Here is a 20907-nt window from a genome sequence, read left to right on the forward strand (position 1 = left end):
ATCAAAATCGCACTTGTCTTTTTCTGGGTCTCTTCCTCGTTTCATTTTTAAATCTTTACTTTCAAATCGATAGTTGGCACAACCTGAGAGAACAAATCTGAAAGATGAAAGAAAGGGGAAGCGGTAAAGACTGAACCCAGTTGTGGATCTCTCTCTCCAGAAGGTATTGATCACTACCATCATTCATGTAGTGGAGCACGACATCAATGGCGGTGCTCTGGCTGCTGGTGATGCTCTCAGCTTTGCTCTAAATATAGCCCCTCCCAGCACCATAACACCCCCCCACACACACACTAAGCAACATGCTTGTCTTTCACCCGTCCTCTATTCCCGCGTGTTTTTAGCAGGGCTATATTTATCCCATGGAAAGATGAATGCTCTGTGTGTGTGTGGAGAGAGAGAGAGAGGGAAAAAATGATCACTGTCCTGGAATTGCTGTTCGCTCTCTCCAGAAATCCCCGGATGTGTGAATGTTGGTCAGGACAGTATCATTATGCCAGGCTGGGAATGCGACAGTGGCCAGTTTGAGCCATGCAAGAGTTTAAAAAAAAAAAGGAAGATTAAATCTTTCCACATACGTGTGCAGCTGCACACATTTAGCGTCAAAAGAAAAAGTGAAATTTCCAGTGTTGCCACAGAGCTCTAATTAAACTTATGATGTCACTTCTTCTGTCGGTGTATTTTAGTCCTTGCAAGGAAAAAAATCTCAACAAAAACACATAACAGCGTCTGCAGAACCAAATCTCAAAGTCATTTATCAGTGTTTAGAATCGTTCACAGCAGAGACAAAAACGAGTTTGATTTGCATACATTTGCAAATCTAATGCGTCTCGTGCAGCATGTCGTGGTTCTTTCATATTCAGCAAACAAAACATTGACCTGGACGTGAACTGACGGCTGTTTTAGAACAAACACTCAGAGAGAGAGAGAGAGAGAGAGAGAGAGAGAGAGAGAGAGAGAGAGAGAGAGAGAGAGAGAGAGAGAGAGAGAGAGAGAGAGAGAGAGAGAGAGAGAGAGAGAGAGAGAGAGAGAGAGAGAGAGAGAGAGAGAGAGAGAGAGAGAGAGAGAATATACAGAAGTGGTCTCTCTCTTTCTCTCTCTTGGGTTTCCCCAAGTTTGGAAACACCAGATCTGCCTCACAGTTTATCGTCAATCTGAAAGTGTACTGTGTGTTTTGGCATCTCTTATCGGAATCAAACTTCCCGGTGGCTGTAGCTATTTTCTCCTGGAAAAGACAAAAAGGGAAACCGGTACACGTGCTGCGTCTGACTCAAGGTCACCCAAAATGTATGTGTGCGTATTACATGTGTCGGGCGGCCCCCTTTATCTTTTCCTCTTCTGGAGGGCTGACGTTCATGCTCGGCATGGCTCCTGCATGTTATCCGTCAGTCGGCTTAAAGTCCAGGCCGGCCGCAGTCGGGTTACTACATTATTCCACTGGCCACAAGCATGGATGGGTGATGGATGGATGGATGCGCCGAGGGAGGGGAGGAAGGGAGGAAGGGAGAAAGCAAGAAGAGGACAGGGGGTGAGAGTTTAACATTTTGGGGCAATATGCCACACCTTTTCTGTTTCTTCTCCACCTTTTTGTTTGTTTGCTGTTCTACCAATCGCCTCAATGTCACAGCCTCTTCTGCCTGGATGCCCCCTCCCTCTTGTACAATAGAGGGGGGGGGGGGGCAGAAAGAAGATGGTGAGCAGTAGGAGTTTGAGGGGGGGGTTGCAGATGCAGGCAGGCAGACAGGCAGAACAGAACCAGTCTAATGCTCAGTGAGGCTGAGACGCTATCTATTACACATGCCCAAGGCATCTCTGTCAACACTTGCCCCCCATCACTGCTCTATCTTTGGCTCCTAGACATGACATACACGAATCAGTCTGGGGCGTGTTGTGTGTGTGTGTGTGTGTGTGTGTGTGTGTGTGTGTGTGTGTGTGTGTGTGTGTGTGTGTGTGTGTGTGTGTGTGTGTGTGTGTGTGTGTGTGTGTGTGTGTGTGTGTGTGTGTGTGTGTGTGCGCTGAAGAAGACACAGGGCAAAGTTTGTCATATGACTGTATGTAAAGCTGTATTAAACCACATGTGCAAGAGCATTATTTGTTTTTAGGCGTTCTTTGTGTAACAGGGTGTTATCAGGACATATCTTAACCCGCCGTGTTAGCGTGGGCGTTCGAGGTCTTGGCAGGAAACCACATTATTTCCTCTCGGTGTCAGTCGTGGAAATGAACAAGGGAACACTGACTGAATGAAAGAGGGCCTGCTGATGAAGGAGCGGTTTCATGAATGGATGGCAGAGATGCCACCGAACGACGTCCACGCTGTTGTGACAGCTCCTGTCGTCTCTGGCACACCGTGGAACTCAAACTTTAGCCCGAGCTCAAAGCAAGTCGTCTCTGACAGTAAATATAATCTCCCTAAATTGACCGCAACCACTTAATTACGATCTTGCAGTTGTCGCTAGAACCGCAGGGTGTATGTCATTTATTGAAAACGCCAACGTGCTGTCAACTGGGTGAATTCAGGCTTATTGGGATCAAAGCGCTCTAAAACATGGTTTAACATGGATTTCAGATTGTAGGTGTTTAACTGATTTTCAGAGCTAAAAAGAGCATTGAGACATTAGAGTGTAAAAAAAGTTATCACAGAAACAACAGCAAAAATGTTTCACTCCTAAAATGTACTTGCTGGTTACTTACTGTTTTGTTAATTCATTCTCAAATCAGATTCCCAACAACAACTGAGGGCTACTTATCAAACTCTAATGGTTGTCGACTACAATGTGTAATAACTTCTTCCCTGAATTTAATAACCATTAACTCCTCTCAGTAAACTTCACATGACTTCCACAGTGTGTTATATTTCTCTGCCTGACTTCCTCATGCATTTTCAATGAGTGATATGATGTAACCTTAACATCCATTAAAACACGCCTGTGCACTCTGTTACACCCTGTACTGAATACTTTAAGATGGTGTGTGTCACTGACTGACTGACTGTGTGTGTGTGTGTGTGTGTCCAGAGAGCACCATTAGATCCATAACTCAGAATTGATTTGATTGTTTTAGCTTCAGCGTGGGGGTGGGGCGCTGGTTTTACTCTTTACTGGTCTGTTCCTGGCCTGTGGTGGAGGGAGTGTTTGTACACGTGATGCCACAGTGGTTCACTGTTTATTTAGACATTTGTTATCTTATTAATTCAAGATTTTATTCTTAAGTTATTCCAACGTGAGGCAATTTGGACCTGCATGATGCTTGTAATTGTCCAAATAGCTCCAGAAGTATTGTTTGTAAGCAAGATTACGCAAAAACTACTGGACGGATTACCACGAGACTTGGTGGAAGGATGTGGTATGGATCAGGGAAAAAACCCTTTAGGTGCGTAGGACAGTCACCGTGTATTTTCTGATATATTACATTTTCCTGGCCTAGATATAAGTGTAACTGATCTTGGTACAAGATTAGCTCTTGTTATATCTTACATGTCATTATTTCTTTTATGTGCGACCAAAGTTTTCTGGTTTCTGGTTGTCTCGCAGAAACCCTGTAGTTTGAGAGGAACCACATTCTCCAGTAAACCTTAGCCACTGGAGTTCTGGCCTCGAGGTTACGGAAAGCACAGAGGCTGTGTGTTGATAATGGTCAACACTAGGTGGTTTTAAGAGTTATGAGGGGCAAGCAGAGGAAAGCACTGAGATCACCTCCCCGGCTGGTCTTTTGATAGTGTGTCATGGGGCCCGGGGTCGTCATGTCTGATCACTGACAGTGGCCTGTGGGACTTGGCTGACCTTTCTGACCAGACTGTGAGTGTAGCCTCCTGACCTAATGCAGAGTCTTGTGTCTGAATGATCACTCAAGTTGTCTTTACCCTTCTCTTTGTGATATGTGTAACTCCCATGTCTCCTTCCAAACTGTTTAAATGTAAGATAGACGCAGTGTATCCCACTAATTATCTAAACTGTGGCGGCCCACCAAATTCTAATTTGTCCTGAGCCAAAATATTGTTTTGCACTCCTCATAATTTCACGAGAGATCTCTAACTTGGTGTTTAGCTCTGTTGCTGCCTTCTGTAGCTGTGCCGCTCTACTTGTGCCACGGCATCTACATATTCACGCTACCATCCATAAAGTTTTTACTAGCCACGCAGGCAGTCAGACCTCAGCTGTGTGTGTACCCACAAGTGGCATGCAGCTCTCTCTCACTTGAGAACGTCTCTTTCTCAGGAACTTCCGCTACCACCATCGATTAACACAGCTACTTTGTCTTTGTGGTTACATCCTGTGGATCCCTGTAAGACGGGAGTGTCATGTAGTACTTAGGGGTTATTATTAAATATTTATGAACATTTTAAACCCCACCTCAGGCTTATCCTCGCTGCTAATTGGTTATGGCGTTTCTTGTATGAGCATCTCACTGATGAAGCCGCCTTACAGCTAATGTCACAATCACAACCATCTGGACGTCATGCAGCATCAAAGGGTGGAAGGAACATAAACAATCCCAGACAACAATTTACTGGCATCCAGTAGTTTCCTAATTATCTCCTCGTGCATTTCCGGCATATTTTCCTCCCTCAAAAGTTTGATTTCTTTGACATCCCGTAGCGAGAGGAAGTCTTTAAGCGCACGTTCATTTACTTAAAGAGAGCTGACTTCCGATATGGGATTTTGCTCCGTGGTGGTGGGGGCTGCGGCACTCTTCCTGCCTTTAGTCAGCGAGTCTTCCACCTGCAAAGCAGACTGAAGATTTTTTTGCAGAGTAATGAAATAAGTTGCACTGCACAGGATCCTGTCTTAAATTGCGCGATTGGTCTTGTTTGGACCTTGCACAGTCCTCTTCTCTGTAGCTCTGCGCAGGACACCATTGACAACTCGAAGCCTCTTGAGGTGTTACAAGCTGTAAGTGAGCTTTAACTTTAATGTGAGACGGCGGATGAAGGTGCGCATTGAGTCAGTGACGGGACACCTTCGGCTGCTCTCGGCTGTGTCCTGAATAGTTAACAGAAAGAAGAAGGACATCACTCTCTCCCTGGCTATCTCCTGCATTGCGGCCAGATGCAAGTTGATTTAGTGTGAGTATGTGTGGTTCTGGTGTTCAGGCTGCCTCTGCCTGGTACTGCTGCAGAGACAAGCACAGGGAGGCACAGACAGTCGGGACGAGACGCCATCACGAGAAGAGACAAAAATAGGGATCTGTCCCAAACTGCAGAGGCAGATGACAAGAAAAAGTCTGTTTCGTCGTCTTTTAAGATTCTCTTCCACCGGCCGGTCTGCATTTTGCTGCATAACCATGGAGACACCTCTGCTGCACGTCGATACCTAGGTGGACTTATTTGCACCAGACTCTTTTCTGCTGCTCTCTCTCTTCTCCAGGGACAGTATTTTTAAATGCTATGTATGGGATAATTCCCATGTTTTTGTGTGCAGCATAGATCATTAACATACTGTTAATGAAGCGTGACTGGGGGTGATGGCCATGGCTGACAGGATACCCGCTGGGCTCACAGATGGACGCAGAGAGGCACCCTTAGCCTTCTGCTGATCCATCTTGCCTCCCTGTGCCCTCCTCTCTGTCAAGGTGGCATCGGTGCCAGCAGGGTGCCGCCGGGCACAGCCGGGTTTAGCACACACAGCTGAGGGGCAGGTGGCTTGGATTTCTTAAGTCAAATGTAAGATGGCTCATCTTAAAGTTCTCGACTGTATGATTAACAACAACTGGAGCCTGATCTGCAATCTGTACTGCGCTTGGAATGATCAGGTCAGTTTTTCCTCTATTTTTAACTTGTGATTTTTGGTATTATTTTTGGGGGATTTAGCATTTATTGATGGTAATAGCAAGACTTGACAGGAAGCCTTGGCAGAGAGATTAATGGGGGGCATGCAACAAAGGCCCCTGATTCTCCTAACACCAAGAGTCCTTCTTCCAGGCTGGATGTGCAGCATAATCTTCTCCACCTCTTCATCTCCTCACCTTGCTCATTTTATGGGTTAGCCTTCAGTCTCTGTCCCCTGTTGCTCCCCGGCGTTCTCCATGCATCCCTGACATGCCGAGTATTAATAGCCAGAATTCATTCAGTTGTGCAGCGTGGAAATGGAGACCGTGGAGTGCTCGGCATGCTGACCTCCGAGTGTCCCTGCTTTTGCACACCGAGTTCCTCCTGCAGCTGTAGGTGGCTCGACTCTAAACTTGTAGGAAACAAGACTTATCAAGTGATTTAACGAGTGATTCTTGGACTGAAAACTCTTTCTCTTGGCTCCAGTACAAGTAAACTCTCTTGAAGTTACTGAGATATTGTCTGTAAATATAACTGTATCTGAACCAATTGAAAAAATATTTATCCACATCATATTCATATCGGTTTCAGACTTAAATCAAAGGCTGCTTGGTTAAATACAGTGGAAAATGTGCACTTGTAATGGGATGACATGTTAAGTTCAAGGGTGCAAAGGTCAAGGCCTTTCCATGTTGACGTATGTGCACTTGCATCCGAGCATATGAATTTGTTCCCTCTATCATACAGTCCTCTTTGTGGGGCCATCTTGTATGTATCCATTGTCTCTATAGGCACAGAAGTCAACTTGGCACCCTCACTAACACTTCATATCTCCGACATGCCTTTTCGGCTTTTTCACTGGATGCTCGCACAGACACATCATTGTTTCGTGCACCACCAGTACCCCTTCCCTTTTTTTTCATTTTGGCATGGAATGTCTGATGTGAGGAGTAAAGAAGTCTTGCCGTGTTGAGCAATGTGGCAGCGCTGCTCTCTGGCCTGCCCCTTCCCCTAATTTAATTTTAGCAGTGCCGAAAATTGTTTGTGTCCCAAGCCGAACTGATAGGCCTCTGTTTCCAGAGAGCCTCTGCTGTCCTGGACGCTCAAAACGGCCTTTGTGCACCAGTGGCACAGCACTGAGGCTTCATGAAATATTTACAGCCCAACACCTGGTATGAGACACAGGGAGACGAGCCAGGGAGTCAACATGACTGCCACCAATAACTACAAGGCCGCACCTCTACTAATGTGTTCATTGTTGGATCGTTAGCGTTGTCATGAGCAACTGTGATCATTCAAGTCTCACAAGTTAAATAATGGATTCGTCGAGTGATGCAAAAATAATTGTCTGGTGATTGTTTGGAGTAACTGACTCGGACATTCGCGTTCTCACATACAGCCCCTGACATGCACTGAAGTTCAGCGCATGTCTGAAGGCAGCTTTACTGCCGCAGCCTTAAAGTTACGATTACCAGGAAAAAAAGCTTTTATCTTTCTTTAAAAAAAAAAAAATGAATATCTCATCCAGATATTTGACCAGTTCATCCCTTGCTGCCAATTCCAGCAAATGGAATTCTATTTCTGCATATCTTACTTGATAAACCACTGGATTATGCTTTCAAATTACACATCCTTGCATCATCCGGCCTCTGTCAATTTTACAAGCTGCCGAGCTTTTAAGGAGTAGCATTTTCAAGCTACATCATTTCAAAGAACCTGATACAGAGATTGTTCTTTTAAACTAAAACAATCATAGATGGCACCACCCCTTGTTTGTGTTCGTCTCAGATACAACTCTCTCTACCTTGCTCTGAAGAGTTGTTTTAACATGACACTTGGGAGGGGGGTTAAACTGGAGAGTCTGAGTGTCAGAGGGCGCACTGTCTCAACCCTCCTCTGTCAAAAACCTCAAAGAGCAACCGGGATTAATAATTCATACATGAGGAAACCAATTATAGCGAGGGTCTTGCTCGCATCTGGGATGGGGGGGGGGACCCTGGGGACTCTAATTGGCCCACCTGCTCTCTGTCTCTGAAGGGAGGGGTTAGTTTAGGTGGCTGGATGGACAGAAAAGTGGTGTGTGTGTCCTCTCTCTTTGTCTTTAGGCCTCTGGATCTGGGAATTTAATGTGGGGGGTGGCTTCCTCGCTCGTGCACTGGTAGACACCTCCACTGACGTCCCTGTAGTGACGGACCACACCCAACACAGCAGAAAGAGCTTCACATGTCCCCTTCTAAGAATTATTGGACATGGGGATTGAACACTTAATACCAGCTGATGTTGCTTGATTTCAAATTCCAAAAGTAGGTTTTTAAATGATCAGGCAGTTCCTCCCCCAGTCAAAGCTGAAAATGGATCTGCAACGATTGTGAGAATCTGCTCATCATTTAAGCAAGTTTAAGCAAAAATGTTAAAGACTAACTGGTTCAGATATACTAACAAATACAAAAAAAAGTAATCTTCAAGATATTGTGGACTCCTGATTGGCTGTACAAAGCCACACTAGCATCTAGCACACACCATAACCACGCTTGGGCTTTCTGTGCTTTCATTGCAAACATCCTCTGATCAGCACACCCTCGTCTGGTCTCTCTCTCTCTGTCTCTCTGTCCCCTTTCACTCCTCTGTCTTTCCCTCTCCATTTCTCCTTTGTGGGGAGGAATTCCAGGCTGTTGGCCCGCACAATTGCCCCGCTATTAGCATATGAAAGCAGCCGAGGGGCAGCAACTGAGGCGGGAAAAGGGAGGGAAGGAGAGAGTCATAAAACTTCCAAATCAGTCCCAAGCAGAGATCAGAACTTTAATCAGCCTCATGCGAGCACATGTGCCCATGTGGCACACAATTCCCTCAGGGAGGAACAGAGTTAGTCTGCTCCTTTCTCTCCGTTTCATCCCTCTGGTTTTATTCATGGTCTCTGTAATGAGCTGAGCTGTTGGGCCTGACAATTTAAGCATGTGGGTGGAAATTGACAAGCTTATCATGTCATTCACGGGTTGTCTTCAAGTCAAGATTTCAGTTGGTGTTATTGCTCTCTCTCTCAGGTGGAAAATCGATCAATCTAAAGGATTTGCTTCACTGTGTTGAGAACTTAATGTGGTCCTGACTGAAAACGGCTTATATGGGTGGGATTGACCTGGTTATCAGCAGTTTAAACCTCCGGACTGTCCTCCTTCTCTGCATTGTTCATCACTGGAGCAGAATACACAACCGGAAAGTCATGATTGAGATGCATTTGTCCTTTTCCAAAGTTAGTTATTTGATCCTGAGACCTAAGAAAAGAGTGAAAGATGGGGTTTTGAAATGATTTCATCTTGGACAAAGTGTGAAGCACATGTAGTCTCGGTGATCTAAGATGTGCTGAGGCAGTAGACCCTGACGCGAAGCCTCCCACTGAGACAGGTTAATGTTTATACTCAGAGGGCGGTTTTAAGCTCCGTGACCTGAGATACATGAACCTCTAACTTGCACCTAGAAGCATTTTGACAGGATCTTGTTACAAGCAGCACTCAGCACTTATTAGAAGCATACGTTTCGGTCCAGTTAATTTATACTGTTTAATGATTTATAGGCGCTGAGCTCGGACGACTGTTAAAACTGTGAATGTGTGACAACCAAGCACCGAGGGGGTTTATGAAAACATGTTGATCTGGAAAGAAAACTAAATGAATGTTGAATTTTTCTTGTAGAAAAACAGCAAAAAAACGTTGTCAGGAAGCCAAAGATTTCACACAGGACCTGCTCGTAGTTTTGTCTCGCTCAAGAAAACAGAGAAATATTAAGCATATCCCTCCTGTGGCGACTATTTGCTGTGTCACTGTCGCTGCATGCAGCTGCAGACTGTGGGCTTTTTTCCCTCATTGCAGACTCGGCACACGTTTGCCTGTGGCCGTAAATTTGAGCCGTACTGTTGTCCTCAGCAGTTCAGCTGATTCTTGTAGTGGAAAGCGGCGTGAACAGAATGCTGATTCACCTCACACTGCCACAGTAACCCCCCCACCCCCTCCTCACCACCCCTCCCCAGCCATCCACACAGAGACTTAATCCCTGCGACGTGTGTGCACAGCGCTGCGGTAAACATGCAGCGATGTCACTCGGTGTGTGTGTTGCAGAACTGCAGAAAACAACTTATGGAGGCTGTGTCCCCGGAGGCTTGGCTCAACAAACCCAGAGGGAAACACCTTGTCCTTGGACTGTCACCTTGGTAACACAGAAAAGAAAAGCACATAAAGATGCCTCCTTTCATCTATGGTTTCTTAAAGTACGCTGTTCTTGTGAGCTGTAGAAAAGGAAAAGGGAGAGAGGGCAGAGGAAGATGTGAGTAAGAAGGAGCAGGATGCTGCCGAGTCTCCTCGATGCAGGTTGTTGAAAAAGCGGCTCGGAAAAGATGCAGCTCTCTTTGGTGCAATGCAGACAGGGCTGGGCGGAGCCTCGCCTGTGGGTGGAGTTGTGCGTGCGTGCGTGCATGTGTGCGTTAGGTGTTGTTGTGTAGTGTTCACACGCTGGGTCTCTCGAGGTGAGGTTGTATATATTGCTTGTACAGCGAAGGAGAAAAGGGTGATTTTTTGATCATGCATTTGCTTTCTCATCATGTGAATGGCAGGACCGCCACTGTGGCGTGCGGCGCTACATCTAAACTCGATCACTCTACTGAGAGCAGTTACATCATGCAAGACGGTCAGAGGGTGGAGCGGGGGGAGGGAGAATCCCTCTGCAGAGCCATGACAGAGAATCCATAGATCACTGGAGTGTGTCGGTCACCCCCCCCCCCCCCCATTATAGTCTTACCCATCACAATAAAACACTTCTTTCCTTCACCGTGTCATTTCTCATTTACTGTACCTGATGTATGGATCAGTGTGTGTGGGAGAATATTTGCTCGTAGTGATGTTTTAAAAAATCTTGAATCACCATCATGTCCTTCTCCTGCCCTTCCAGCTCTTTCATAACATTGGTCGACCAGTCACGTTTTCCTGTTTTCCCCTCATCCACCAGGCAACACAGCAAAGGGAGCGTTAATTGGCTGCCTGTTCAGTGCCAGAGCATGTGATTGGTTAGGCGATACAGGGTGTGTGGTGATACAGACATTGATAACGATTCTCTCTGTCCCGTATGAGTCTCTGTGTGTGTTTGTGCGTGTGTGTGTGTGTGCAGCTTTGCTCTGATGCTGATGAAATGACATTAGCATTCAGAGCACCAGTGGTCCTCCCACAGTGTGACAGGAGATAGGCTTAGCCCTCGTTTACTAATCAACAGTGATGAATTGCAAGAAAAACCAACGCGACAGTGTCACAGGAGAGGTCAGGGCGCCCTTTTGCTATTTTTACAAAAACTGTATACCTCTCCACCCGCCCCTGCAAATCTAATTCACTACCATCGTCTGTCCGTAAAACACAAACAACATCCATCTGTTTCTCCCTCGCTGTTTTTCCTTTTGGCGTTTAGTTTTTAAAAGGGCCCGTGCATGCATGCCAGAGAGAGTGGCTCACCAGTCGACTGACTGTTTACTGTGGTGATGGAGAATGCAGTGGACACTCCCTCTAAGTTATATGGGGCCCAGGGATGATTAGAAAACAGTCTTGACGGAGGCAGAAAAAGGGAGGACGGTGCGTGAAAGGAATAACTGAAGAAGAGATAGTGAGACCAAAAGAGACGGACCCTGTCGGAGTTGGAGAGGCTGTGAGGTGCAGTGAGAGGAGGCAACAGAAAGGGACAGGAGATGGAGGGGAAGAGGAAGAGATGAGGAGTATGAGGTTTTTTATTGTTTCCAGCTGGGCCGGGGCGTGGTCATCATGGCCTGGAGACCCGCTGTGTTCAGTTCTGCTCTGAGTCCACCCTCACAGCCTCTGACCTGTCTGCCAAATGGCTAAGTGTATGTTGTTTTGGTTTCCGCATATGTTTCTGCACGTGTCTGCCTTAATGGGGATTTAATTGAGTTGTTTTTTGACATTACTATTTCATGATGAAATATTTATCTTTCGGGACTCGGTTGCTGTGAGCAGGTAGTGTGGCTGCGGCGTCTGGCTGTAGGATATGCATCTGCTGCTGCTGCGGAAATCAAACCGGGGCCATTTCCACTACAGGATGATCTATTGAAATACTAGAAAATCCAGAAAGTGGAATATGTGTTTCCAGGCTGTAAATCGAATCGGACACTTCCTCTGTTTTATTTATTTATTTATTTTTTTATTGTTTGCTGTGACTACCAGCAGTTTTTGACATGTTTTATTGTCGGTTGAAGTTCAGCTGAGGTAGAGCCACGGGGTAATAACTTTGTCAGCACTTTCTATCCAGGCGACCATAAATCCATCCACATTGCCAGCAGGCTTGTCTCTTTCTATAGCTGTTTTCAGACATGAACTTCCCACACGGGCTCATTCGAACATTATCCAGAGTTTTTACTAGGGGGATGGCAGGAGAATGTCTGCAGACTCACATTCAACCAGATAATCTGAAATTATCCAGAGTTTGGTGCATGTCTGTACTCTATTAAGACTAATCTGTCACTTTCATATAAAAGTCTTCCTTAAATGAAAATATAAAATTTTACGATTTTTAAGAATAATTCCACATAGTGAACAAATCAGATGGAGAAAGAACAAATATGTCAGAAGCAGCCAAACATCCAAACAGTTGCGGGACGAAAGCAGGAAGCCACATGGACTGCGAATAGGCTCCATTAGTGAAAATGCAAGTTAACATGCGGCTGGAATAGGCTTAGCCAAACTAAATTAGAAAGCATGGGTTCAATTACATAACATGATGCAACACTTAAAACACTTGCTTGACGTCTGACAAAAGGAGGCGGGGCGGTCTTTTTTTTTTTTAAAGATGATGAAAACGTCCTTGACATGCATGTAGCCACAGCGTTTCTAAAAATGCAGCTTTAAAACCCAAGTATGCAGCCCTCGCCGCACAATCCTCCTCTGGCAGCCTTTTGGTGCAGTCCTCGGTCATGTGGTTTTTCCTCCTCTCTCATCGCTTCATTATTCAATTAAGTAGTAAAACACATGTTGAGCTCAACGTTAACCGCATTGGAGGATCCCCTACCGGGGCAAGAGCAGTAAAGATGAACCTGAGGCTCTTGTATCATGAATTGTGTCATCCGCCTGGAGAGATGAGATTCTCAGTTGGCTGGTTGCCACTTAGACCTTTGGTGGATGAGAGTGATGCCACTCGACGGGTGCGCCTAGTAAATTACTTTTTGTTTGGATGGTGTTACTGCGGAGGTCCAGGTTGCCAGGTCTGGGGTGGATGAGGTGCAAATGGGTAGAAAAGGAAACAGAGCAAGGATGAGAAATTCTACCCTAAGTGGAGGAGACATTTGTTTCTTTTACTGGTTGTGGTTACGGTTAAAGCTGATGGCTGTAATCCTTAGCATGAGAGCTGTATTAGTTTGTATTTGTTTGCGTTGAGGCTAATATGGGGTCATGAAACAGGAGGATCCAAAGCTGTGACTCAGGTGCAGAGATGCTTCCATCGAGCCATCCCATCAGTCCCAGTGGGGCCATCCATCAACTCAGCTCTGGGTTTTTTTCCCATCCCATTTGATGGATCGCTGATGACTGCCACTAATGGACGTGTGGCTGCATGCACACATGTGATACAACACAAATAGAGCACACATCAGCATGCGTGGTATCACATACACATTGCATAAATTCACAACCCTCTTAGACACACTTATTCCGGGCCTTTCCACAGTCCCAACATTCCATTGGCCACATCTCACCGAAGGCTACAACTGCTTTTAATCAGCTGGGTCACGAGGCGCTCCAGATGGGCCTCAGTGTTGGGTGGGACTGCCGCGGACGTGGTTGAGGAGGAGGGGGCTTGAGCTTGTAATAGTCAACATATTTGTGCCCCCTCTCCTCTGCATCCCCTCCCGTCCTGTATTGCGTCACCCTCCTCAGAGATCCGTGCTGGACGCATGCATTTCTGAGGCTCCCACTTTTCCAGCATTTTACTAGCTAACATTTTCCGTCATCAGCCTGCATACTCGGAGTGTCATGAAAAGAGCACTGTGTGCTTTTGGAGAGCGTTGTTGCAGGATATGTTTTTACAGTGTGAGGAGAGATGTAGGTGTACATTGCAGTTTAGCATTTTTTTTCCCCCAAGTTCACAGAGTACAGAATGTCATGATCTAGACATGCAGGGTATATAACAGAAAAGTATGTACAGAATGTGCATGGAATCTCTTAGCTCATTATGTGTCAAAGCAGGATAGGAATGAGATCTCATGGATGTACCAGCATCATTTTGAGGAGCATCCCACATGTCCTGTCTAGTATAAAACAGTGTGAAAGAGGAAGAAGAGGGAGATATTTTCAAGGAGTCTTGGCTGTGAAAGTGCAACCAGTTCAGAGGAGCAACAGTCCAAAGCTACACCAAGATGGCAAGGATTATTTTGGCAGGTGTAATATTGACGTTCTTTCTTGCTGAGCAGCCAAAACAGCGCGCAGTGTGCTCATGAACACGTAGAGTAATTTCATCCCTCCACTTGTTAAACTACCTCGATGGCTGGTATATGTCAGCGTGTCATTATACCATTTTCTGCTTTGATTCGCTCCTTGTTCAGACTTGCTTTGACAGTGTTTACGGCCGTTACCTGGATACCGTACTACTAATCTCCCCTTTCCTCCCCGCCCTGGTCACCTCTCCTCTCCTCACTGCCGAGGTCTCGCATTACAGGGGCTGACGTCGCCTCATTCTCGGCACAGTCCAGTTGGGTTTATACTTGCACGGTGCATGCTGGAGGGTGAAGGTCACAACACATCCGTGCTATAGGAAACGTCTGGGATAGTCTCACATGTTTTGGACAGAATGGGATCTATTGTAGTCGTTGGTTGTTCCTCAAAGCTCATCCGCAGCAGAGTGGTTCCCGTCCTCACACCAGGAATGGGGTTTAGATTTCCAGAATTTGGCAAAAACCTAGAGCCCAGCAGCTGCATCACAATGCCCACTTGAGGTTCACGTAAATGTGAAAGAAGTGCATGCAAGAACAAGGGAACAAGTTTAACATGCAAGAAGCAAATATTGAGTAAGATTTTTGTAGATTTCTTTCATTCACTCAACTCAACAAATGTTCCAAAACAAGATTTGTTTACGTTGAAGTAACAAAACCCTTTAACAGATTAATTCATTATGACAGGAGCCAAGGAGGAAATCAGGTAATGTTATTATCGTGTGAGGAGGTTTTTGCATGGATTGCTCAACAAAACTCTAAATCAGACTTTCCAACCACGAGTCAACACTTTTTAAACCATGAGCACAATCCTTCCTTTACGTTTCCTCAAAGTAACATGATCATCTGCTTCCTCCAAACCTAACCAAGTACTTTTTGTGCCCAAACCAAACTGTAATCACAGTGTTGTGACCAGAGGGTATTTTGCGTTTTCCTTTTTGCATGCTTATTACTGACATGAGATTCAGCAGCCAGTTAACTGCAGTGAAGGCCTCGGGCGGCAGAGCAGGGTTACAGTGTGGCCGTGGTGGAACATTTCTGTCAATGGGATTGACTGAGTGAGGTTTGCTCAGTTTAGCAGCTGATCTCAGCTCTCCTAAAAGGATTAGAGTGGTTGAACCTATAGGGTGGACAGTAGGCATCCATTGACGATTGCTAGCTGTTTTGGTACATCTGCCAAGCTGTGCTGCATCATCTGCACCCTTACTGTCCGCATACTCGATTTGTACCTGCAAATTTAGACTAGCAAGCCAAACAAATTAGCTCTGGATTTAGCTAACCCCCTACTGCGTTTACTGTCTCCTTACACTTTCTCTTTGCCTGCCAGTTAATCGTGACCTGTGGCCCTGTCACCAATCCCCAGTCCTCTGACCGGTGCCACTTGGCAAGCTGCTGGTCCACATACCGTTGATAAGACATGAACAACGTGTTTGATGTATCCTCTCTGCTGCCGCTGCCTTTTTTCCTCAACTCAAGAGTCAGGCAGGTTAAAGGCAGGAAGCTCTTTACTTTGACTTAACACTGCTTTTTATGGGAGGATACATTTATAGCTGCAGCGAATAAAAACAATGTCTGTGTGATGTTCAGGAGAGACCTGATGAGTCTTGACAGTTGCAGAAAGTGAGGGAAAATATCAAAAACACATTTTGCGGTTTGAATCTGTTGTAGATTTATGAGACGCAGTTATTTTTTTTCCCGAGTTGAAGCAGGTTTTTTTTGTGTTCGCACACACGGAAACCTGGTGTGAGTCAGTGCAACATTACACGTAGAGGCAGTGGGTTCATCTGTCCAAGTCTCCGTTAAGGCCAAGTGTCTTGTCTGGTGCTAACCCTCGACCTTTAGCCTTCACCCTGTAACCCTAATTTCATTTTACTTGCCAGTGAAAGCTCAGAGTGTGTGTGTTTACCACCACTGTTTTCTGTTTAGCATTATTATGTGGTTGTCCTACCAGAGTCCTCACTTTCCCCAGTAGAAATCATCCAAATCTTTCGCCAACAGATTAGGAACCGATTTAATGCTCAATCGGTTGCTCTAGCTCAGCCCTACATCACACACACACACACACACACACACACACACACACACACACACACACACACACACACACACACACACACACACACACACACACACACACACACACACACACACACACACACACACACACACTCCTGCCCCTCCTCCCACCCACATGAGCAAGTGACAGTCTGTGGCGTTTGCTGGTGAAGCCATCTGGTCCTCAATCTGGGCAAGCTGCACCACCAGCAGCCTTTTTCTTTCCGTTCTGTACACATCGGATCCCACATGTGCCACATCCAAGCACTAACAACGGGCGCTGAGACGCAGCTGTTGAAGTTCAACCTGTACATATAATCCAGTCTGTATTTTCTGTTACCTCCGACCAAGGAGTTTATGTTTTCATCTGTGTTTGTTTGTTTGTTTGTTTGTTTGTCTGATATTTAACAGCATTACACGAAAACAACTGAGCGGATTATCATGAAACTTGGTGGAAGGATGTAGTACTGGTCAGGGAAGAACCCATTACAATTTGGATGCGGATCCAGGATTGGTATTTTTTTCTTTCTTTAAGATTGCAAGATAGATTGTTTTTGACATTTTCACCAATTTCCCAGTTAATAATTCATATCGACTATGAGTATGTACCATTTGGTGCAGCTTGATTTAATCTAAGGTGACTGTTGAGTGCTATAGTTAGATATAATACTTATTTCATTGTCTTGTTGTGTCAAGTGAATTTTCTCATTCTACGTCAGCTTGTTTTTGTTTGATAGCAGCTGATTCTTTAGGGGACGTAGTTTATGTCTATTTGTCTATTTGTACACATTTATTTGTCTATGTACTACATTTGTACTGTTGTATTTTTAATGGATGCTGTGAGGCAAGTTTCCCTTCAGGGTACGAGCAAATCAAGTGGAATAGTTAATAACCATTGAGAATTCCTAATTCGGGCCGGGAGTGATTGAAAATATTCATTATCTTTTCATAAGGGGTTTTCTTCTAAAACACTACAGTGATAATAACGCTCTTGTCTGTTCTGATAGAGTTTTTTTGTCAGCGTGTTTTTTGGTAAACATCTGGCTGCCTCCTCCAGACAAACAAGGGAGTATGTTCCCTTGATGTTTGCTTTGACCCTCGTGGAGATCATTGAAGGTGGTGTGTGACAGGAAAATTTACAACGCACATTGTTTTAAATGTTTCCTCTAAATGGTTACTCATAAAGTCAACTTGAGTCAACTAATTTCCTCCAGACTTATAAAGTACAGACGGACAGACACACACACACAGAGCAGTGAGTCGTCAGCCCTGCGGCCTCGGGGTCTCATCCCCCCCTGGACAAACATGGGAGGAAAACATTCCAGTTTAGAATGGCTGAGCTGCTCCACGCTGCGAGACATGGAGAGCTAAATAGTCTTTTATTCAGCTCATCTGGCCAAGGTCCTCTTTATATAACCTGGTTTTGTTGGACAGAATGGAACAGGCCTAAGAAAAGCAGGGACTGTTGCAGCTTTAAAGAGCCTCTGATGTCAGCCATTAAAAGTGATGCAGCCTCGGTAAACAGTCTGGAAGAATGCTTTAATCCAACTTGATAATAGTGTGTTGGGACTCAATACATCACGTGAACCTGGCGACTTGCTGACACACATACGTACATCAAACAGCATCAGTTTCAGAACTATTTCCCACCAAGTGACGTTAGTGCTCCGCTCAAAGAAAACATTCTTCTCTCCTCTGCTAATACAGGACTTTACTGTTCGGTCACACCTGCCCCGCCCTGCATAAATCCCATGTCTGTCTGTATGTCTGCAGCAGGTCACGTGAACTCTCTTGAACCCCCGCCCTGAACAGCAGCACCGACTGACGTTAGCGACAACTACGTACTGTCCAAACCGTTTTTCAGTCCAGCATCTCCTGGGGCATGTGCATTCCCTTATTTTACCCTTAATTCATGGGTCTCACTTCTCCCTCATGACGCCTATCGAACAATTTCTCGCCTGTGTTCCGAGCTGCTCACATCACCTTCTTATCCCAGTTGACTCGAGCCTGTGACCTCAAGCTCCAGCCCTGCGGTGGCTCGGGTGAGAAGCACCAGCTGACATCAGACAGCAGCTCAGACGAGATGTTGAAAGAACTCTCTCTCTTACAGCCCGAGCTGAGCTGCAGAATTTACTCGTGGCCGTAAATCAGACCTGCATCCTCTCCGAGACGAAGCCAATTACACTCAGGAGGAACGCCTTTCTCTCCAGTTAAGCTGTGTGATGTGGGGAATCTTGTTGCATTTTCTTGAATGTTGTAATCATCACATCACAGACAGTTTTGGTCACTTATCTCCATGTCTGTGGCTACGCAGAGGTTTTTGAGTCATTGCATCCAAACACCAGCGTGGTCGTTTTAATGAGATGCAACATGATGTCACTGACTCTGGACTTGTCTGTGCTTGTCAGCGTCTTAATTGATGAAGCCGCAGAGGTTAAACTCGAAAGGTCTGATGAAATGCTGCCAGGGGCGCCGTGGAAGAAAAGAAGGGGGGAGTTCAGAAGACGCATCCTTAAGCAGAAAAGCGAGGGATGAAAGGAAATGGATGGAGGCAGATCTACAGTACTGTATGTGCTCCAACTCAGGCCATGTTTACGCATTGGGGAAAGCACCATGGTGTTTTCCATGGACCATCATGCATCTGTCAATCACTACAGGCATCCACAGCGAGCCAGGGAGAACATTTTCTTCAACTCTTCCTCCCTCTGTTTCTCTCATTTTCTCTCTCGCCGTTCTCCCTCACTCTCACTCCCCTGCTGGATCATAATAGCGGTGTAATTTACAGCTCTTGGTCAGCCCGGGGCTTTGCGTGCGTGCGTGTGTGTGTTGTTTAAAGGGCGTGTCCCACAGCCCTCATCAGTGTTGGCTCCAGTGCAGAGCGCCTCTATTCATAACCAATACCAGATCTGTCCCATACCAAATCTGTTACAGTCCACTGAATGCCTTCACAATAACGCAATGGCAGTGGTATTGTATATTAAAATGTCTTCTAGAATGAATGTTTACCTTTCCATAAAATTTTATTATAACTCGAACATCAATATGTACGAGAATAAATTAAAAAAAAGGATCTTCAAATGTTTTGAAACTGCAGCTGTTGTCATGGCAATCAACATCCAGATGAATATTTGAATGCTTTGTGTATTTTCTTTAAAATGTTATTGTACATTCATGTTTTAAAAGAGAGAAAAGAAACAAATGTGAGAAACTGATTCCATACGTGGTTTGCCCTGGAAGTTATGGCAGAGACGGGCAGAGACACGAGTAAAGTGGATATGTCACGTTACCTTGAATAAAAGTGGGGATTTCTCTGGGTTTGAACATTGTTGAAAACATTACGGATAATGTAAGGACACAAGTCAACAAAATAAATAAAGAACCAAAGGTCTAAAACATAAGTACAAGTTTATTCATGAGGATAAACCCCTTGAGATTGATTTTTTCAAGGGGGTCCAAACACAGTGAGAAGGTCCTGAACGCAGACCCGTCCGTCCTCTGCAGAGCTGTGGGTCAAAACTTCTTCACCTGGGAGACGACTATAATAAATACAATAAAGAGAAGTGCAGCTGCTGTTTTGGCTGCAGCCGTCAGGAGCTTATACTGCAGCTAAAACACATGGTCACCGCCACTGCACATGACAGAGGTAAACACGAGATTAACACACGTGGCAACAGAGTTCATATCAACTTGAATATTTCATATTCCATTACGCGATAAAGACTATTTTTAGAGGTTTGGAGCATCTCCTGCAGCCGCTTATGAATTTTAAATGGCAGTTCTGAATATTTCACCAGTCGACCAGAATAGCCGGGTTGGATGCATGAGATGTGTGGTATTTCCTGGCTGGATGCGGTAGGAGGTTATTGTGTACTCTTTGCTTTATCTTTTGCACGTGTGAAGGACTCGTGGCTTTAATGATTTAGCCAAATAAAATGTTATAATAGTTAAAGAATGTCCTTTTTTATGAGAATCGTATCAGTTCCAAATTTGTGGTTTTATCTGTCCAAGACCCAGATTTATTCAATTTTCAAACCTAGATTTTTGTTATACATGTTTTCATTAATTTTCCTAACTCTTGCTCCAGCAGTTACTCACGACCTGGTTTGTTTTTTCCTCATTTCACCGGATTGACATCATGATGAATGAGGTTTCATTATGCCGAGCACCACAGAGCTGCGTGTGTGTTCACCTGACTGGGCCCTGCTCTCTCTCCATGTGTGTTGTCACCCATTACACTGTAAATATGCATCCGTCAGGCGTGTGTCTGGAATGAGGGGAGCCTCCACCCTCGGCCTTTCCTCTTGAGTCTGCAGCCTTCCGACCTCAAACCTCAGCCAAGGGAATTCCAAGATCAGTTTACACTGCAGCTATATGGGCCCTTTATGAAGCTCGGGGGCAGTGCACTAACGGCAGTGTCATAGTCCGTTAAAGGAACCTTTCAGACGGCTGGAAAAGGCCGAGTGACTTAGTTTACATTCGGGGTGGATAGGATGGTCTATGTCCCATTCTCAAGCCGTAGCAGCCTCGCCGAGTGAATCGGCTGTTTGTCCATGTGTCTGATTAATGCTGCCCATGTGGAGTTTCCAGACGTGGTGTTGGTGTAGGGTGTTGGGTGAGATGTGGATAG

At 45.3% G+C, this 20907-nt stretch overlaps 1 protein-coding gene across 2 annotated transcripts in view; it reads left to right on the forward strand.

The window, feature by feature from the left end:
• LOC117754168 (rho GTPase-activating protein 21-like) overlaps nucleotides 1-20907 on the forward strand; it is a 69819-nt gene that overhangs the window by 4864 nt on the left and 44048 nt on the right. Inside the window, exon 1 of one of the 2 annotated variants that reach the window (XM_034572915.1) lies at nucleotides 4947-5748. The exons of the other annotated variant lie outside the window; for it this stretch is intronic. Within the exon in view, the coding sequence (XP_034428806.1) occupies nucleotides 5665-5748 (84 nt within the window). The 5' untranslated portion in view covers nucleotides 4947-5664. Of the gene's footprint in view, nucleotides 1-4946; nucleotides 5749-20907 lie in introns of those variants that run through there. 2 annotated transcript variants of the gene reach the window in all.

Source organism: Hippoglossus hippoglossus, chromosome 20 (genome assembly GCF_009819705.1).
Source record: "Hippoglossus hippoglossus isolate fHipHip1 chromosome 20, fHipHip1.pri, whole genome shotgun sequence".
Taxonomy (NCBI): Eukaryota; Metazoa; Chordata; class Actinopteri; order Pleuronectiformes; family Pleuronectidae; genus Hippoglossus; species Hippoglossus hippoglossus.